This window comes from Pholis gunnellus, assembly GCF_910591455.1.
Source record: "Pholis gunnellus genome assembly, chromosome: 4".
Taxonomy (NCBI): Eukaryota; Metazoa; Chordata; class Actinopteri; order Perciformes; family Pholidae; genus Pholis; species Pholis gunnellus.
The window spans coordinates 27,771,247-27,793,535 of NC_136530.1; the positions used below are offsets into that span (position 1 = coordinate 27,771,247).

Here is a 22,289-nt window from a genome sequence, read left to right on the forward strand (position 1 = left end):
CTGGCATCGTGCTGTACTGTTAGGACACAAATGACTTCCACAATGACCAACTTCCTTGGACGACGTATTATCCACAGAAAGCATCAACACATTTTTACATTATATTAGAGAAGAACGCTGCATATCTTATCTTAGCATCTTTGTTTTATTTTTTATTGTTATATTTTTTGTAGAATTACTTTTCAATGATAAAACAAAATGCCTGCAGCCGTGCTAGCAGCTCTGTGAAACTGTACTTAGGCACAGCGGCGCTTTGAGCTGAATGCTAACATGGGCATGCTAACATGCTCACAATGACAAGGCTAACATGCTGATGTTTAGCAGGTAATATATAGCAGCTCAATTCAAGTCAATGTATGGACTTTGCTTGGCAGAACAACTAGTGTGGCTGCAGACCAATTACATATATACTAAACTTCCCAGTTTGCAAAAGACAGTGTAAATGCCTTGTGCACTCACAACGTGTTGGTTACGGGAAGCCCCGAGTTACTCTTTGTTTCAGTTCCTGTGGAAAGGGTTATACATGAATAGAGCTGCAATAGGGAAGTGCCTTAAACTTGCATTCTTTCTAATGGACGCCTCTGGTTGCAAAAAGAAGTCTGTTTGTATAGAAGTCTATGAGAAAATGACTCTACTTCTCTCTTGATTTATTACCTCAGTAAACATTGTAAACATGAGTTTATGGTCTCAATCTCTAGTTTCAAGTCTTCTTCAATACAGCATGATGTTCATTTAGTAAACTATGGTCCATTTAGAGTCAAACAGACCATAAAGCAGGGTATGCTTTAGGGCGGGGCTACCTTGTGACAGGTCGCTACCACGGCGTTGTCCGCTCTGGAAGTTGTCCGTGTTTTCACTTTATGAAAATTAGTAGCAACATTTTGGTTGCCTAAAAATCTTATTCAGCGGCCGATTGTACTTTGCTTCTCCCTCTTGTGCCACTTATGGTTGTGAAATAACCAAGATGGCGAACACCAAAAACCAAGATAGCGACGCCAAAACCAAGATGAAAAACAATGTCAAACTCCAGGCTTCAAAACCGTAGTCCACAAACCAATGGTTGACATCACGGTGACTGCTTCCACTTCTTGTATACATGTCTAGGGTATGTACTGATGTTAGTTGTCTTTAACTATCATTAAAGGGATGTGAGAATTGTCTGCTGTGTGCAGATGGGTTTTCCACACACTGGTACCAGTGCTGCCAGCGGAGCAGCGGTGTTGGGTTTCCCGCTCGGATAGAAGAGCAAAATGGTCTCAGCCAGACAGGATCACCACCTGATCCGTCAGTCGGAGCTCACAGTCTTAACAGGGCAACATCACTATGCTAGTAAGTTAATAGCTCATATCGCTGCTGTTGGGTTTCTCCCTCCTCTTTACGCCAGCATACCTGAGCGAACTGAGAGGCAGGTATCCCAGTAACTGTTCATAAATAGACATCAGGACTGCCGGGCAGGCTGCTGGTAATTAGGTTAATGGCCCCAGGTATACTGATACAGGGGCTTCCTTTTCTGACTGGCTTTGTTTGCGCCGCTTGTTTTTCATCAACGTTTTAATGACGTTGACCTCTCCCCCCAGGCCTCAGCTCAGGCTATTGCTTTCACTGGGCTGCTTAAGTACCATCATATTTTCCACCCCTGTCCACTTTGCACACCATCCTGCCAGGCGATGGTACTAAGAACTGATAAATATTTACAGTGAATATTAATGGTTTACTTTAAATGTACATTTAATTAGCTCCTGCAATAAATTAGTAGTAGTGATGCGTGATGGATGAATTGGCCCGGGCCAATATGTTGGCTGGTAATTATAAGGCGCAAAAGTCGCCTTATAATGTGAAATCTAAGAATTGTTTACAACCTATTAAATCCTATAATATTTAAAATAAAACATGTAGATCACAATGGATCTGAATGGTCCCAGCTCTGTGCCCCATGTGGCACTCAAAGCTGCATTAAATGGGTTTTGGCCAGAATAACTAAATAAAACTTAATAAAACATGTTAGCAGACAGTTCCCTATTTAAACATTACACAGAGCAACAAGCCCAATATTCTCTCTCCTCTTAGCTCTGTTTTTGGTCTCCATCAACTCCAGATAAAAAACTGTTTAGCTGCTAAATACTCTACTGTATTGACCAGCTGGGACTGTCTGTAGTAGTTTGTCTATCTATTTCTGACTTTTCTCAAGTCATGTGCTGGTTCAATATGCTCTACAAATCTATTGGAAATTACTTGCACATTTCTTTTAAATGTTGTATGATTTTCAGTGTGAACAGTGGTTAAACTGTATTTGTCGATATGATGGCCTTCATATAGTTATGTTCCGATTGTGCACATTTTGTACAGTATGAGGGCCGCACTAATTTCCTCACTCTCTGTGTCTCAGCACAGCACTGATGGGTTCTGGAAGTCGGTGGCCAGGCATGTTCCAAGGGACCCTGGCGACATGCGCATCCTGAACCCCTACTTCATCCAGGAGGCCTCCTTCAAGCTCATTGGCTTGCCTCACAACAATGGACAGATGGGCAGAGGGGTGAGAGACCTGCCGTTCTCCTAGCAGTCACTTTCCGTTCAGCTCCTGGGTTGAGAAGTAGCAGGAACAGCGTGAGCAGTTTCACACACGGCGGCAAGCTAATGGTCAGGACTGGAGCCTCTGGTAGCCAACTCCACTGTCTGTTTGCATTACAGAGGCCTCTGTGAACACACAGCAGACGCTTCAGGGAGCCGAGCACCCGGCCCAGAACGCAGTCTGAAAACAATGTGTTACCATTATGCTGTTATAAATAGAACCATTCTTCAGATTTCCCATCTGTAAGATCTCCACACGATAACCATACGGTTTAAATAACACCGTTCACTACATACTCTACATGTTCTGAGATATAATTCATGCCTCGCTTTCAAACACATGTTTTTCAGAATATCCCGACCCTGGGGACTGTCGCCATAACGATGGCTCTCCATAACTGTGATGAAGTAGCAGTGGCTGGATTTGGCTACAACATGAGTACCCCCCATGCCCCTCTGCACTACTATGAGAAGATCCGGATGGCGGCCATCAAAGAGGTAATTGGTGGTGTCTCTGTGAAGGTTCTTTTAAGCCGTCCATTTGTCCCATTTCTTAATCAATTCCAATTGTCTAATTATCAGTACATGTGTGAGTCTTTCATCTTCTCCTCAACACTGTCCAGCCAGTGTCTCAAAGTGCGAGGATTCTCTTTGCACCATTTCCCGGTGATCGCATTCTCGGTCTTGAACCAGATAATGATTTTCGCGTTGAGCATTTTGCCTCATCAGATTGCCAAGATGCGACACCACAAATGTCTTTGGTAATTCAAAACCCAGTTTCAAATCCTTTGAGTTGATTGGATTGCTCAAACGTTGCTGTGGTTTAGGGAATACAGCGCTATACACTGACTTGACACTCATGCTAGTAGTTTGTGGACCGCTGTTTTGAAGCCCAGAGTTGCCGTCGTCCTCTTGGCTTTGCAACCAGTAAACCGAAGTGAACATGTTGGGACTTGGGGAGGGAAGACGCCGCGGTAGAGACACTTTACACGGCTCTGGTAGAGACCTGCCAATCACAAGGTAGCCCCGCCCTAAAGCATCCTCTGCTTTATGGTCTGTTTGACTCTAAATGGACCATCATCTACTAAATGAACATCATGCTGTATTGAAGAAGACTTGAAACTGGAGATTGAGACCATAAACTCATGTTTACAATGTTTACTGAGGTAATAAATCAAGAGAGAAGTAGAGTCATTTTCTCATAGACTTCTATACAACCAGAGGAGTCGCCCCCTGCTGATCAGTAGAGAGAATGCAAGTTTAAGACACTTCAGCATCGGCTTTACTGAGGTTACATTAGCTACAAACTGAGGCCCGCCACCTGTCACGGTGTGACGTGCTACAAAGCTGGTCTCTGTCTGTCTTTTTTCACAAAGCGTCACCCAATCAAATGGGTTTTTTTCACCCTGTTCCGTTTCGTGTGAGAAAAAGGCTGTTCGCCTGTTCCCACTGCTAATACTTAATAATATAAATACGTCAACGAGCAACACTAGAGTAACACTGGCCACACTTGGCCATTTTGTTGCTTTTGTCGAACAAATAAAATATGCAGTATCGTCATACTTAAAATTTCCTAGTGCGCGTAAAATAAGTTTATATATGTTTTTGACGCATTAGTAGCCTAAATTTGTGAAGGACTCTGACTTTTCGAACTCTGTGGTGAATTTACAGTTTAGCTGGATGATTCATCCCCTCCATCCACAGGTGTGTGTGACCCACTATTTCCTCCACATTTTTACTCTTAATGGACTTAATACTCCCACACAATATCACAACTCCCAAATTTGTTAGCATTCTGACCGACCTGTCGACCAACATCTTATTTGTTAGTTTTGGAAAGGTTTACGCTGCACTGGAACAGTTTACTGTGACCTTTTCTCTCATCTAAAATGCCTCTCAGGAGGGATTTACCCAGTTTGCAGCGTAGTGGCCTGGGATTGTGTATGAAATCTCAAGTGCAGCAACGTTGCTGGGTGCCGGTTTTTGAGAGCGGCAGTCACGGCGCACTACATACAGCGTCTAAGCTGCCGCTCGCTCCACTTCACCGTCTCACAGTCTCCAGCCTGCTCATAAATCACTCTTAGCCCAGGTTACTGAGACAGACATGCAATCCCCTTCATCCTATTTTTCTCCGACTGCTACGGACTTGTGTTTCAGCTCGAAGAGGCACAGAGCCACTTGGCCCCCGACCCCTGGCATGTATAATTGAGAGAGGAGAGAAGTTTTCTCGTTTCTACTGCCCTCCGTTAGCCCACATAGACCGATCCAACCAAGACACCAACGCCACGATGTTTATGATCTTTTTTTAATCTGAGGGCTGGTAAATTCAATGAGTGATTCATTGTTTTTGTATTAAAATCAACATTAGAAAAAGTGAGACAATTTGCAAGAACCACAATTTGAATTATAACTTAAATAATTAACACTTTGCCAAAGAAGAATGTTATTTTGTTAAAAATGTAAAAACGTTGTGGGACTAGCTTTTAGTTAATGGGCATAGTCATTCCCAAAGACTGGGTCGGGACCCACGGGTGGATCGCAGGAGATTTTGTTAGGGTCGCTCTAAATATGTTAGCAGAATATCTTCCATAGTCTTTTATTTAACATTTATATCTGCAGTTCACTTTTAAGCCACATGAGGGAGCCTTAATGTTCGTATTGTTCTGAAAACTTTTACATTGAATCTAATGTGAAAGGAGAGCATACAATTATAAAGTATTATGTCTTCAATAACGCATTCATAAAAAATGAAGTTGTGATTTAAACGTATATCTCTTCAAAATGACTGGATTACCATTTCAAGATAATATCAGGTGATGAGGAAATTGTGGTTCAAATTGTTAGGAACGTTCATTTATGCACAAATCCGCTCTTGTAGATAAGACACCTTTTGTGAATTGGGTTGCAATGGTTTGTCATTTTTTTAAAAGTGGGTCCCCAGAAAGAGGTAAACACTGATAACACAGGTAGCTCGGTGGTAGTTGACAGTGTGGCCATTTACACTTTTGGACACATTTTATTGTTTCACGCTCTACCTACCAAACGTTGGTATATGCACTTTGGCATCTCTGACTCACGTCTCACTTTCTACCCACAGAAAAACTCTTCATATTAATGGTTATGTTATCTTGGGCTGCAACTAACGATTATTTGAACTATCGATTAATCTGCTTATCATTTTCTCAATTAATTGATTCATTATTTAGTATAGAAAATGTCTAAAAACAGGATGGACAGAGTCCGAGGTCAGGTCACCTTGAAATGTTGAAAGTAAGAAATATAGAAACATAATTTGAGTGTAGCGTGCTGTCTGCAATAATTCCCAACCACCTCCCGTCCCGTTCTTGTGTGTCTCTGCCCCCTCTGTAGTCCTGGACTCACAACATATCTAGAGAGAAGGAGTTCCTGCTGAAGCTGGTGAAGGCTGGAGTCATCCAGGACTTGACCAACGGGATCTGCGGTGCAGGATGCTGATGGTCCTTGCTCAGCATCATGATGGATGGATGGATGGATGCACTGTGCTCACCTTCCACCTGCTCCAGCACCTGAGGAGGGAAACTCAAGGCTCTGTCGGCCGTGCTCCCAGCAGAGACCAGCAGCTGTCACACACTGCTGCGGTCAGTGCAGAGAGACTGTGTGTCTGTATGAGGCTCATTGACCACAACACACTACCCAGTGTTGGATATTGACATATTGCAAGCAATTGGCCTCTGTATTTAGCTCGTCCTAGTTGCAGGTCAGTGTATATTTACATGGATTTTGGTGGCCTGGCTCAAAGGGGTACGTCCTCAGTGATGGGGATCAAACCAGGAAATGGACCAGGCTGCCCTCCTACTAGAACTACTGCAGGCTGTGGAGGGGAGGAGAGGATGAAGATGTTGGCTTTAAGTATTGAGCCTGTGCCAAGAATACCTCTACAAGTGTCCTTCTGCTCACACATCTGATTGTACTCTGCATCAAACGTATAGTCTCTTTTTTATTTCTTCCAGTTTCTGCGTGACTCAGCCGTCCTGGACCAGACGTCCGTGGGTAGACCCACTCTATATCAGAGCAACATGGCAATCATCAGAGCTTGTTTAGTTGAGTCGGTCAGAGTCCGTATGAAGCTAGAAGGCTGGAGAAGCATGCTAATCAAGAGCTGCCTCAGCATGAACATGGTTAACGTGTATTTGTGCAATTTAAAGTACACAAACATAACATAGGTAACCTATAATATAGCCTCCTCCTAAATAATGACACTCAAGTGCACAGTCCACTGACTACTAGACAGATGCAGAAGACTCACACCATCTTTGTTCTTCACGAAGCAGCATGATACTACGATCTTACCCCCCGATGTGCACTAGATGTGGCTGAGTCGCATTTAGCTTCCAATGTGGCCCGCAGCAGCCTGCGTCTCAGCAGCGCAATATTCCCTTGGGAATGTACATATTTATTGGCAATTCACTCAACTAATGTTTATGATATGATGCATGTCATTCGCTACTGACTTTGTCTGACATTACATTACATTACAGTCATTTAGCAGACGCTTTTATCCAAAGCGACTTACAATAAGTGTATTCAACATCTGTATTCAAGCGAACTACTAGTCACCAGAAGTCATAAGTGCATCTCCTTTTTAAGCATCTAAGAGCATAAACCAGAACAAACGTACAGTGCAGAAACAAACAAATGCAATAAGTGCCACAAACTAATACGAATACAATAAGTGCTAAGTGGAAGGCTCAGGGTAGGCCTTCTACACATCTCGTCTTAACATACACTGTCGCTCAAAAGTGTGGAATCAGCTGTTCAATAATAAATAGTATAACAGAGAAGTACGGTATAATTCAGACACTAAATGTATCATTTACATTTGAAGTAGTTTTGGCCCCAAACGATGAATGCAGGATTTAAAGTTCCATTTCGTCCATGTCCCCACTGTTTTGTGAGACAGAGGGGAATGCTTTTGGAACCTTGATTTTAATGCTTTTTCCAGGACAGAAAACTATGACCATTGATCATTATTGAAACACAAAGGTGATATGGGCTCTTAATATTGAATTTGTCTGTTTTTTGGGGGGTCTTGTTCAGTGCTCTCAGCCATCTGACTGTACTTCATCAAGCTTTTGTGGAAGGAGATTCCAAACTTTTGAACGGTTGCGTGCAAACAGTAAAACTATTTTTATTTTCAGTTTCTGTCACCAATCATAAATGAGCTGCAACATTTATTTTGATCTTTTGTAAAACACAAACAATATTGAAATATGTTTGTTGAAGAACAACCGATAGACGGGTCTTAAAAGTCCATTTTCTAATGAAGAACCTGCATCTTGGGTCATACTGTTGAGTGTCACTGTTGTGTAGGCCAGACATGTTTTGAATACATGCTCTGGGTCACAGTATTTGACAGGCATATCTTTGGATTGAATAATCCCTTTTTCCTCCTATCTCATCAGCCCGTTCCATCCAAAGAGGATGTTGTTATAATAGTGAGAATGTCGAGTGAATCACAACTGTTTCTATCTTCCTCGGCCACTCAAAAGGATTTGCTTACATGACTGATATGTGAATCATATCAAAAACCTGTTTATCACACAGGGATCTATTTAGCTTGATTTGATTGTTGCTGATTTGAAACCCTGGCATCAAATTCATCTTCAGTTGTTGCCACAGCAACGAGTCCTTCAGCTCAAGCTGTGTTGCGACAAGGTCAAGGTGAACCCCAAACATGAAGCCAGGTTGAGATACAAATGACTTATCGTTGTGGTCAACAATAGAAACATATCTGTACAATTCAGATTTTATATGAAATCCTTCGGATCTGTTGGGACTGCATTTATATAGCGCTTTTCTAGTCTTTGTGACCCCTCAAAGCCCTTTACACTGCGCTTTGCACTGGTTCCTCTCAATTCCTCTCAATCAACAACTGCAAATCAACCAAAGGTCCTGTCACCCATGGTGTCCCCAGGGTCTAGTGCTCGTTCCCCTTCTTTTCATCCTCTACATTCTACCATATGGATAGATCTTTCGCCGCCATGGCCTCCAGATTCACTGTTATGCTGATGACACTCAACTTCACCTCTCCCTGTAGACCATAACACTGCCCCATGTCAACCACTTCACCAAAACAGCCTTCCTCCACCCTCGTAACATTCCCACCCAACATATCACTCACATCAGCCCAGTCCTCCATGACCTCCACTGGCACCAGGTTAACACAGGATAAACTTCAAGAACCTACTCACCACCAACAAGGCCCTCAACAATGTGGCTCCCCCCTACCTCTCTGACCTCTTCCATCAGCACGCTCCCTCCCGATGCCTCAGGTCCGTCGATTTCAACTTCCTGCAAGGCGTCAAACCTGGGGTGACGCCGTGTTTTTTAGTTGTCGCCTCCTCTCTGTGGAAACTCATTACCAAATCACATCAAAAATGGCCCCACATTGTCGACAATCAAAGAGGCTCTCAACCCCCCCCATTTATTCTAATCTTTATGTTAAGTGTCTTTGAGGACTTTGTAAAGCGCTATATAAACCTGACGTATTATTACTACACAAGGCAGCATGTATGACATGTAGGCTGCAGGAGACGGGGATCCTACCATCCAACAATTGCTTTAGTTGCACGGAATGACGATTTTGCATTGATGTGACTTGAGAGCGTCGGGCAGGGTTCAAACTCACTGTGATCTTACTCTCTTCTAACCAGAATAATAGCAGAGCACCAAAACGTTCCCCACAATCGCTTCACTCGGCCCTGCCCAGGGCTGCTATCTCAGGCCCCCAGCCATCAGTCATAATCAGTGTTACTATCAAAGACATGAATTGAGCTTTATGAATCTATCACTTTATTTACTAAGATCAATTGTATTGTGAAATCAGTTTGTGTTGCTTTATACACTCAATTATACTAGTTTGTGCTCACCTCGCTGTAGGTGTTTGTGGACTTGACGCTGGTCAGATGCTCAAGCCAAAGTATTCATATATTTATTGTAGGCTGTGCAAAAGAACGTGTTAAAGAATAAAGATATAAGTGATGCTGTATTTTTAACATGTCTGTCGGGTTTTTTTTAACAAGTGGCATTGCAGCATGAGAATCGTTCAAAGTGTAAAATCATGTTTTTGAGAAAAAGGAGAACCAGAGACATTAGAAAATATCATTTTAAATGTACTTTATAATGTGTTAATCAACATAGAAGTGTATGCTGACAGGAACAGCACAGCAGATAGTGTTCAAATACCAACAAGCAGTCATGTGATACAACGGCCACAGCCAAGCTGAAGTTGCTTTCTGATTTGAATTCTTTGTGTGGCAAATATGAGTCTCTCCACTTGTTTAAATTCATAATTTCAGTATTCTTTTTCACAACCTAAGTCTGTTGGCAGTGTTCGTCATTTCTGTCGGTCAGTTGTGATAGTCTCGGACCATGATGTTATCTTTTCTATCATTTATCTGAGTTGTTGAGCTTTATTATCAGACAAGTAACAAGAGCAGACAGACCATCAAACAGGTTGAGGATGAGGTTCATGCAGATTATATGAAACTCTTTTTTTAACTGGAGGTCAAACTGAAAATGAGCACACCTAAAATGTTGCTAATAATCCCGCATTGTCTACTACAAAACTACAGAAAGTACTGAAGGTCAGAGTTTAGGCAGGAAGTGGATGAGTGAGGGATGTTTACAACCTGTCACTGCGTGGAGCCCACACTGTCACTAAGCGCAGTCACTGAAGAAGTATTATCTAATGGGCTGTGTTCTGGGTTACACACACACACACGCACGCACTGGACTTAACAAACATTTTTCACAACATTATTCAGGATTTCAAACTGATTCAGCGGTGCAAACAGGTTAAAAAGATAAAGATAGAAGCTACAAATCACATTGTAAAAGTAAACCATCACATCACCTGGAGATGGAGACAGAAGACAATGAAATTAAGGAACAACACTGTTTCTGTAAAGCCGGGTAGGTCTTTATTAACTGTTACAATCATTAATAAGCAAAAGCAGTATGTTTATACATTTCCTCAAGTATTTTATATTGTAGAAAACATTAGAATCTTGTAGCTTGTGTTAACCACAGACCTTATTTCAGACATCTTACCAAAATAAACATTTAAAAGACCCATTTACTTTGAGACAACGGAACCGGAGGTGCTAAAATGCTGGCTCACTTACGGGTTTTAGGACTTATTCCTGCAGAACAAAGGGTCTGACAAGCGATAGAAGCCCTCTTAACAGCTGGCGGAGGGACTTTCACCCAGGAAACAGCTGTTTGAGTGCCATGTGAAACCAAAGGCAAACAGTTTTTATTTACGTGTTACGTTAAAGCTGTCACGTTACATTTTAACGTTGTTACATTACATTACGTTACATTGTTACGTTGTTACATTGTTACGTTGATGTGTTATGTTGATGCGTTACGTTGTTACATTGTTACATTTTTACGTTACGTTGATGCGTTACGTTGTTACATTGTTACGTTGATGCGTTACGTTGTTACATTGTTACGATGTTATGTTGTTACGTTGTTACGTTGATGCGTTACGTTGTTACGTTGATGCGTTACATTGTTACGTAGTTACGTTGATGCGTTACGTTGTTACATTGTTACGATGTTATGTTGTTACGTTGATGCGTTACGTTGATGCGTTACGTTGTTACATTGTTACGATGTTATGTTGTTACGTTGATGCGTTACGTTGTTACATTGTTACGTTGTTACGTTGATGCGTTACGTTGTTACATTGTTACGATGTTATGTTGTTACGTTGATGCGTTACGTTGATGCGTTACGTTGTTACATTGTTACGATGTTATGTTGTTACGTTGATGCGTTACGTTGATGCGTTACGTTGTTACATTGTTACGATGTTATGTTGTTACGTTGATGCGTTACGTTGTTACATTGTTACGTTGTTACGTTGATGCGTTACGTTGTTACATTGTTACATTGTTACAATGTTATGTTGTTACGTTGAGGCGTTACGTTGATGCGTTACGTTGTTACATTGTTACGATGTTATGTTGTTACGTTGATGCGTTACGTTGATGCGTTACGTTGTTACATTGTTACGATGTTATGTTGTTACGTTGTGACGTACGTATATTACAACCTTAACCAAAACAATGGTTTCACAGCATTGACCATGTGGCGTTGTGTGTTTCTGCAAGCGTGATACGAGGCTGAAAGTGACATTCAACGTATCCCATAGTTTGCTGATACGTATAACGCCACCATTTCATTTTCAGGCGACTGGGTTGGATTTCCGGACTCAACAATAGACCAAATGGCTTATAAGATGAGGATGTTTGTGCAGTGTTGACGCCTACAGTTGGACTAAAGTGCAGGCGCTGCAGTTAGCCTGCGTTGTGCTGTTGTTCAAACTGTCACTGACCATCTGAGCTTCAGTCACAGTATCCAGGTGCTGTTTTATAAGCAGTAGTCAGATGTTTATGAGCGAATGGAGGTAAACATGAAGGCTTTGGTGAGTCACTGTGTGTTGAGTCAAGTAAAGGCAGAGTCATCTGTGTTACACTTTTAATGACCACTTAGTGAAGACAAACAAGCTAAGTGAAACCACTTGTCGTCAGATGAGTCTTTCTCATCACAGAGCCCCCATTGATGTGATAGAGGAATACTATATACTGCAAAAGCCTCTAATGTTCTCAAAGAAACATCTCACAATCTTATTATACAAAACTATGTAAAACAAAGAATTAGTCCCACATCCTTTCTGGAAAAGAGATAACGTTCAACTGTTTCAATGAGTGCTTTGTGTCCTCTGGCTTTTTATTCTAGTCTTTTTACCCAGTCCTCCCACAATCTGTTAATGGTGGTTCTAGTTAACCCAGAAGATTAAATCCTTGTAAGAATAAGAATAAGAATAATACCATTAATAGGCCAGTATTTTCCACCATGCTGCAGCTCTTATCATTGATCAGTCTGATGCCAGACGAATTTGTGAATTTTTTAACGGGCAAAACCGGGTATATTTACTAAGCCCATCACAAATTTCCATCAAGGTGCAAAATTCTAAAATTCTTTAATTTAGGAAATTGTTTATCAAGACTAAAATATAAATGAGCTATACAGTATAGAGAAATCTGTTTTTGATATCCTAATATTATCAGTTCAATGAAAAGATCAGTGATTGGAAGATATGAAAAATAAATTCTCACAAAAAGAATACATTGAATTTAGATCTCTGAATCCCTAAGCCCAGGGTTCGGTTCACAAATTGCAACTGCAACAGGTAAAGGAAATGAAAAACATCCCTTTCAGGACCGCAACAGGACACCCTGGGGTCTGCTCGTCCTAACCGTTTATTTAATGTAATAGTCACCGTTTGGATGTTCCACACTCTTTTATGCAGATGACACTGTGCTATACAGACTACATTATTTAAAGATTTAAAGATTGAATATATGTTCTTAAAAATTGTAAGAAAATATATATGATCTTCCACCTGTCACCACCTATAGGATCTTTAGACAGAGTCAGACAGTTAGAGACTAGCTGGTGAATATAGTGGAGTTGGCGGAGACCAAACTGATGTATTAATATGATCATTATTGAATTTTACAGTTCAATCATGATGCAATACTAAGCATTAGGATGGGGACACATTTTAGCCATGCAAGCAGAGAATTCGGTCCACCACTTTGGTCCAGACTGAAATATCTTAACAGCCATTGCCATAATTCATGGTCCTCAGTAGATGACACCTGCTGACTTTGACGATCCTCTGACATTTCATCCAGCGCCACCAGCAGGTTGATTGTTTTGGTTCTCTTACAAATATGTTCATCCAACACGTTTTCATCCCAACTTGGTCAGGACCCTCGGTGTCACTTTCTAATGCACTGGATAGCCCAGCACGTCAAAGTGACTCTCCATGGTCGCACGTGGTTCATGTTGTTAATAATAATAATAAACTGCATGTGTGTTGTATCAACATTATTACTTTGGCTCTGCACATACAAAATATAATCCAGCATGACCTTAAACTAACTCTGCTTAGTGGGAGGAGGCTGATTATTAAGATAATCTTAAAAATACACTACAGTGATTTCCAGCTTTGAGGGTAATCGGTGACGAATAGCAGAGGAATGTTAGCAGAGAGGGAACATGGGTAGTGAGACTAAGGGAGGTCCCTCTGTACATTGTTTGTGATTTAAATTGGAGAAAAGTTGACATACAAATTTACACAACTCCTTATTTATTTTCATCATATATGTGTTTTGCATGGTATTTTAGGACAACCCTGTGACAACCAGTATGTGAACTTGATCCAACATGCAGCCTAAATGATTGAGCTGCTCTTGCCACGGGCAATATGAGCCTTCATACAGTAGCTCTGCAGTACTTCTCTGGCTGCAGTGCTACACGGTTAGTGAATGTACCGTGACAGGGAGGAAACCGTACTGTGTGAGTGAGGACTGATCAGTGCAAATTTGGTGGGTAGGTGGAATTGAAAAAAGGAGTCGGGGTTCAATTTTGTGTGAGTGAGACTTGAGCTAACCAGAGAGGCAATTGGTCCTCTCAGTTAGGGTTCTATGTCCCCAGAGTTCTATTCCCCCAAGGTTCTATGTTCTCAGGGTTCTATGTTCCCAGGAAATCCTGGGGTTTCCCGGGGTTCTATGTCCCGGGGGTTCTATGTCCCCAGGGTTCTACTGTATGTTCTGAGGGTATTATGTTCCCAAAGTTCAATGTTCCCAGGGTTTTTATCTTCCCAGGGTTCTATGTCTCCGGTGTTCTATGATCCCAGCTCAATATTCTCTTAAAATGACAAACAAAGGTGACCTTCAAAAATTGTTCTCAATGACTAAATTATGACTAAATGGACTTTTAAGCATTCAAACTGCATTTTAAAGATTCATCTCCTTTCTTTTTTTTGTTTTATTGAAGATAGCTCTTACCAATCTTATTCGATGGGGACCCTGGAAACATACCTGCTATCTCTGAGTGGGGTTTTAGGCTTTGATGAGCCACCAAAAGGCAAGTTCACACTACATGGCTTTTTAAAAGTTTGCAGTTTGCACTGTACACAACTTTCTATCTTGTAATTGTGAGTCTTGAAGTTGTTGTGGTTTTCACACTACATTACTTTAGATATCATTTAATAAATGGTGTCTCGAGGGGGCAGGGTGTTAAAGGGGTTACGTTTCTGCAGGTTTTGCTGGTTGTTTTCCTGGATATGCTAAACAACTCGTGCAACGTAGCATGAGCAACATACGTCACGGTGCAAGCGATGACACGTTTTATAGGATTTCTATCAGACAACAAACCCAGTCAGAGTTGAAACATGCTAAAAATGTGACAGCATACTAACAGAGTGTGTTGTTGCGGCCTTCATCCTGGCTGTATACTGTAGCGCTGCAGTGATAGAAAACACATTTAGATTTAGTGAGATCACAAACAGCTCTGCTATGGACAGAATGAGCAGGTGGCCACTATTAAAAGAGGATCCTTGACCTGGACGTCTTCTCAGGCTGTGTGTTCAGAGGGGGGGGGGGTCACTGGGTGAGTACACACAAACAGAAGCTCCTCACTACTATGTAGGTGGCCTGAATATGACAACATGGGAACAGTTAGGACAACAGAGGGACAGCATTCACATACCAAGCTACGATGACCAGCCCGGCTCCAGTTCATCCCACTCAGTCCTTCCTCTTTATCATCTGTGGAACCTGATCCGGGTCCGATCGTCCCAGACCATCATTTAGCTTTAATTAATCCTGGAGCTGGAGGCAGGCTGAGCTCCTTTCTGCAGCAGTGTGGCTGCACAGGCTCAGGTTGCATTCCCCTTTACTCCCACTGACGTGTGGGAGCTCCTGCAGATAGAATCCATGCATCTGTCTTTACCTGTCATAAAAATCATCTCTGAGGGGTATGTTTTTCTCGCTATTAACTGGAATGTGTTCAAGCAACGCTGCAGTTTTCACTCGACATCAGTTCCTGAGTTCCAACTAACTGGGCTGTGGAGTCTGCGTGTTTCTCCTGCGTCTCTGTGAGTTTACTTCAGTGGCTCCTGTTTCCCACCCAGTCCAAAGAGATGGCCATTTTGAATTAGGTTCAATCTCAAGAACGCACAGCATCAGGCCCAAACACGTTTGTGCAGTTAAAAAGCAGGTTTGCTTCCGAGTCCAGCTCGGAACACTTGTACAAACAAGACTAGCGGAAAAAAAGTTAGAATAAGAATATGAAAATGCTTTTGTTGCCTAAACTTAACATTTGTGAGTTTTCCTAAACCTGATTATGTGGTTTTGTTGCATTAATCTAGCTGTGATTTTAAGCCCAACCATGACGTTGTTCCAAAAAGTCGTTTTGTTGCCTCAACCTAAATTTCATTTTGAACGTAATGTCAGCCCAAGTGTTGTAATTTTACCTTGTTCATTTTCTATATGGTTGTCCTGTTGAAAGAACCCATCATCCACCTGGATCTACCTTAATGACCATGAAGCCTCTATACATCAGTCAATTTGATAAGCTGTCGATCTGATCCATTCCTTCAAAAAGCTCTGTTCCTCTACGGTCTTGGTGACTCAAACTCGCTCTAGCTTCTAGCACCCAGGGTCCTGACTTTTTCAACCAACATGTTTTTTTGTCTGACGTTTCAGAAACAGCCTCTAGCACTGTATCTGTTTTCTACATTTCTATAACTTTGATAGACCAGAGACGCACCTAGAGAGACTTACTGATAGTGATCCTCTGTCTTGATCTCTCTCTCTCACTCACACATGTAGTTTAGAGGGGGCAGTTTGCAGATGTGAAGGCAGGTGTTTTCTATATGTTCAAACTCCCAAGTGCTAGTAGAAATGTCTCTGTATCTATAAAACACCACCGCCTCATTTCAAAGAAATACCAACTTTTCGTCAAAACAATGGAAAGTAGCACACCAGTGAATGTGACTTAATGTGTTCTGTCCGTGGCAGATGCAGTATTACTGCATTTTTTTGACCATCAAGATTACTAAGTCGAGACTGACATGGGCTGACAATCCGCTCCAGTTTGCAGCACTGGGCTCAATGTCAATACAGAATGAGACTAGTGGCTGCATTATATTTTCAAAAATCTGCAGTGGATTCAGTGTGCAGGATTTGAATTTTTTTGGTCGGTTTTAGTTTTTTGTTTCTGACTGTGTGTATAAAATCCTCTCGCATCGTCCACATATTTTTCCCAGTTGTAGAGGGCTGTTCATTTTTCCACAGTTCAATTCACAAAAGTGTGTCCATAATAGTTTACTTAAGTTTGCTTGATTTTGTTATTTGTGCAGTGCAGAACACACCGCATACTGCAAACACAGTTAGTATTCAACTGGGTTGCAGTACAAAGTCTGAGTAAAAAATCATGCTTACTAATTTCTGTATGCATCAAACAGTACAAATCAACATCCACCAAACATAAGTTGAATTTAGTGTGAGCCTAACTAGGCCTGGGCCTTTGGGTTCCCTTTTAGGATGTTGTGATGCTTTGGTACAGGTTCCTCCTTATGTCTCCACTGCTTTCACAAACTGGGACATTTTGGATAAAGACCATACAATGTCACATAACTAAGTCATTATCTCCCCTAGGGCAGGCATGAGAGGATTATGTGTCTGTCTTTTGTGTGTACATGTGCCTCTGTCTGTCTGTCTGTCTGGTCATGGCTAATCTCAAATACTAGAAGCTCCCTCCCTAATATTATTGGTGCCCCTTTATGACTGTATGTTCAAGGTCCTTTCATGGTTGCTGGGTTTCATACTTTTTCAAAAACAGATTTTATTGACTGTGGACCGCTAGGGATGTGGGCAGCAGAGTCCTGTGGTGTGTTTGGTCAACATCCAACGAGGCTAATACAGCTAACAGCTAATGGAACTAAGCATTACAACAATGAGTTTCTGCACATCCATGCTACACTAGCTACTGAGGGTATACTGAATGTAAACACATGCTACTTTTTCTTTTTTCATGATTGTAACAGGGAATAAAGACCTACCTGGTTTTACAGGAACAGTGTTGCTCCTTAACTTCATTGTCTTCTGTCTCCATCACCAGGTGATGTGGTGCTTCATTTTGACTCTGTGATATGTAGGCTTTAGCTTCTATCTTTATCTTTTTGACCTGTTTTCTTTCAAACATGTATTGTAGACCCTCCTGTCTGCTTCTGTCTTCTGTTTTTCTTATTTTTCCAAAAATAGATAATATTTCTTCAGGGAGTGACAGTGTGGGCACCATGGTAGCTCTGACAGCTTGACGGAGTAGCAGCGGGGGTCAGTTGTGGTTTGTATTCATTCTATTGTATATTTCATTAGTGGTCCATGCAGCCTTACACCTGATTGTCCTGGTGGATAGAGATGCAGTAGTAAAATGGTGGTTACTGTTGTTGTACGTGTTGTAATGGCCAATGTTGTAATGTGACGCCACATTGCTTGACCAAACCCTCAGCACTACTGATAACCCCTGAACATACCTGGATTTACTATCACCTATCACCATTTACTGTCGCCCTGAGCAGCGCCCAAATTTCCCCAAGGTGGAGAATAATGGAAAACAAAGGCAGAAACTGGGACAATGACAACATGTTTCATTGTGTTTTATGAAGTCCCTGCTGTGGAAAAAGGACTTCAAGATATCATAAAAGTTGTGTGAAGACTGGACTCAAGTACCACAGCCCAATCGTTTAAACGTATGTGTGTTTGAGTCCAACATCCTCCAACTGAGACCCAGGAATGCAAGCCTGGGCAGATGTCCTGACCTGCATGCTGCCACCAGCAGGACACTGTTAGGACCATGTGTGACCACCCAGGATAACTGTGACCTTGTGTCACCCCCTGCGCTCTGGCTAGACCCCATGGAGGCCGATTGGAATCGGTGACAAAAGGGTTGGCTCAAAGAAAGCGACATTAAGGTATCAGGTCCTTCAGAGCTATTGTGAGACTCCTTGATAGGAAGAGCAGCGGTTTGTCTCTGTCAGACATGAGAGTCCCATTGAGATCCTGGGAGGTAGAGCACGAGCAGTGGCGGGCCCTGACCTCAGGGTGTGTGCTGATTGCAGGGTAACATTCAGCTTGTGGTGATGATCAGGGGTTGTCTTGTCAGGATGCTTCTGCCCGTGCCTGTCCGCTCCCTAACATCAGCTGCCAGTTGTAATTGGCCATGACTGAAGAAGCATGTCGTGTTTGGCAGCCGGCTTGCATCTCTACGTCACCCATCCACTGCTCTATAAAACACAGGCGTCGCTTTTGGTTCTGAAGTTGCATGTTAAGTAGAGGCTTACAAGCAAAAACTGCGTCGAAATAGTTCTGACTTTGATAGACGGTGAGGTCACGCAGGTTTGTGCGACCTCTTCCCAGATCCCATTTCCTCCACATTATTCATCCTGCGCTAACACACTGTTTGTGCAGCTGATAACCATACGCCTGAAAATACATCATACCGGCCGGGGCTAAACTAAGTTTAAACGGGTATTGAAATAAACATTATTTCAGCCATCAATTCCTTTTTGAAGGGTTAACCCATCATTCTGCTTGCGAGGAAAAGTTAATTATATCCTTTGGGAAGTGTGGAGGAAAGGATTGATGATGTACTGCTCTGTGTTGGGTAAAGAGTTATGGGAAAATAATCAGGTGCAGCCGGTCAGAGTCACATAGTAGGATGAGAAGCGAGGGCCTGGCAGGGAAGCAGAGTTAAGTCGGGTAAAGACGGAAGGTATAACTCACTCACAGTGGATGTAGGAAAAAAATCTGTTGCTTGAAAGTAACTGTGCTCTCAAGAATTCAAAGCTGCCTGAGGCGAGGTTTTGATATAATTATCTGCTCATTATGTCAGCGTGAATGATGAAGAGCAGCCTATCCCCCATTTGAGACGCAGTTTGCTCGTTTGAATTCTTCTGTCGGTACGGTCACGGTTAGAAAGCCCTCACCTACAGTGAATCAAATCAATGTACGCATGAACTGAATCAATCGAAACTAAGAATGATTCAGATTGAGTTCGAAAGTTCACAAAACAACTCAATCTCAACTCAAGGTGTACTTACTGGCTTGTCGCCGAGCTTTCAAGCATATCACACTATCTTCACGCGGATTGAGAGTTCTCACTTGTTGTGGAAATGTTCACACTTCCAGAAGTCGGATGGAGCAAGCATAGACTGTAAATAAGAAGTGGACGTAGTCACTGTGACGTGCCCATTAGTTTGTGGACTGATGTTGTAAAGCCTCGAGGTTGGCAGTGGGTTTTTGGCCGTCACCATCTTTGTCTTTTACTGTCCCCCTCTTGGCTTTTTTCAACCAGACGTGACACAAGAGGGTGGAGCTTAGTACAACCGAAAGCTGAATAAAACATTTTTAGGCGACTAAAATGTTACAATTAACTTTCATGAACCAAAAACAAACTGTGAAAGGGTCAAAAAACACAACTCTAAGACTGGACAACGTCGTGGTAGCAACCTGTCAATCACTTTGTAGCCCCGCCCTAAAGCATACTCTGCTTTATGGTCTTTTTGACTCTAAATGGACCATCATTTACTAAATGAACATCATGCTGTATTGAAGAAGACTTGAAGCGAGAGATTGAGACCATAAAGTGTTTACTGAGGTAACAAAATAAAAGACAAGTAGTAGTAGTAGAAGTGCGGCAGAAGTAGGGGGTAGGGAGTGGGGAAGGGGCCATTGGCCACCACTTGACGCCTCTTGTCCAATTTGCCGCACTTATAGGTGTGATCTATACACGTTGAGCTTAGTATCAATATTCTTTCCGTTTGAATATCAAAATATTGTGGGCCTTCAGACCTATCTCCTCTTGCATCCATTTGAGGCTTGCAGACTGTCATTTAGGGCTGCAATGTCTCCTAGTAGACCTTGGACTCTTGTTCAGAATTGAGTGGACTGTTTTTAAGTCAAACAGCATTTAAAGTGTGACAGCAGCACTGCTCTGCGTCTGAGCAGGTGGCCGGTGTTTTCTTTTGTGGCTGGGCTGTATGGTCTCTGTGTGGGTTTGGTCAGGCTGAGAATGGGACTCCCTGCTGGGTGCCACGGCCTCTGCTGGTGCAGCCCAGACATATATTTTCTTGGAGAGCAGAGGTCAGGTAGAGACTCCAGCCATGTGTAGGGCATCAGCAGCCTGGCCTTGATCAGCCGGGGCTGTGGCTGACTGCTTCTGTCTGCTACTTGGTCCGAGTTCAGTTCAAAGTATACCACAGTGTTTCCTTTCAAGCGACCATTGGTTTCCATTTATTACACTCCAGTTAAACAATTCAATTACAGAAACTGACTCAAGTGACACAAAGAATATCATCTCTGATTTGCCGAAGTTTTAACTCTGCCTTTCCACCTGTGACAGTTTCAAGTCTCCATGGTTGAATGAATGGAAACCAATGGCTTCACTATGACTATTGTACAGCTGAGAATCTATGGGATTCCAAATAAAAGTGAAGGACCGTAACGTCATATCAGTTGGATACAAAGAGCAGAAATGAATTGCGTTATCCATCACAAACATAGTGTGGCATGATGTTTCCTGTGATGGGTGACCTATTTCAAGCTAGTTTCAAGCCTCAGCAAGTTGATTGTTCCACTGAGGGGAAACATCCAAAAAAATCCAAATTACCCCAGCAAAGAAGGGTCAGTCACTATGTGGGATTTAGTTAAATACTACTACTAAACATGGCCTAACACTGTCATGGTCAGTTAATGGTTTAATAGGAGAGTACGATTTCTTTGATGTACATTACATTTGCTTTCTAATACACTTCTTACCCTGCAAGCATGTGTAAAATATACTGCATTATTTACACATATACCTGCAAACATCTTGGCCAATAAAAGTCATTCTACTTCTCACCATAACTCAATTGTCATCACACTTATGACTGAGTGTGTTTCCATGCTAGTGTCTTAGTGTTGAGGAGTTAAAGACCTGAATAATGTTGTGAAATAATCAGGTCTCTCTATGTTTCATGCCAACATCTCATATTCAGAATATGATCCCAACCAGGGGAAGAAACAAAAAGCAGTCCCTTCACATCCTCCTCCACATGGCCAACATTATAAATACAAAAAAGGTCATGTAAAAGTAACGTGCTTGAAAAAGAAGTTTCAACTTGTTGAAAAGACGAAGACGATGGTGACCCCTGTTGCTCTGGATGTGTTGTGAAGGTAATTCCACCATGGCGGAAGTTCAAAAGTTAAGAGGTCTCCGGTATGTTTTGGGTATTTATTTATTTTTTCCCCTCCTTTGTTCCCAAGTTTGTACAAGTATCTTTGGCTCACCCAGCAGTGGCAGCTAGTCCTTCCTGCGGAGCAGACGCACCTCACCGAGCAGGTTAGTCATGAATAAATGTGTGCTCGGAGAGGTGCGTTCCAGGTCACTCCCCGGTGCCCCTCTGAGCTGCTGTCTCCCGCCCCGCTGCCCCTGCCAGGCCTCTCCACCGCCATCCCCCTTCCCCCAACCCCCCCACCCACCCATTAGACAGCCTTTCAAGCTGAGAGGACAACCTGGCCAGCAGAGGGTGGCGGGTTCGTGGGCTCCAGCAGCGATCGAGCAGCCCATAGAAGGAGCTGCGGCCTTCAGAGGGGGTTTTTAATCTTGTGTTCTTGGCTTGGGGGGCTGCTGGAGATGCTTTTGTGGAAGAGAGAGAGATGGAGGGGTGGAGGGGTGCTCCTGACTGCAGAGACACAATCAGGAGAGGGGGGGGGGGGGTTAAAAGGCTGGACGGGAGTTTTACTTGAGTCCCAGCCAATCTTGATAAGTCA

General features: G+C 42.5%; 1 protein-coding gene across 1 annotated transcript in view; it reads left to right on the forward strand.

Annotated features, from left to right (window-relative positions):
* The window catches only part of st3gal3a (ST3 beta-galactoside alpha-2,3-sialyltransferase 3a), a 34,478-nt gene extending 24,930 nt beyond the window's left edge, over positions 1-9,548 (forward strand). The window contains exons 9-11 of the mRNA XM_079158453.1: positions 2,387-2,533; positions 2,920-3,066; positions 5,938-9,548. Of these exons, the coding sequence (XP_079014579.1) occupies positions 2,387-2,533; positions 2,920-3,066; positions 5,938-6,042 (399 nt within the window). The 3' untranslated portion in view covers positions 6,043-9,548. The remainder of the gene's footprint in view (positions 1-2,386; positions 2,534-2,919; positions 3,067-5,937) is intronic.
* The last annotated feature ends 12,741 nt before the right edge of the window (positions 9,549-22,289 follow it).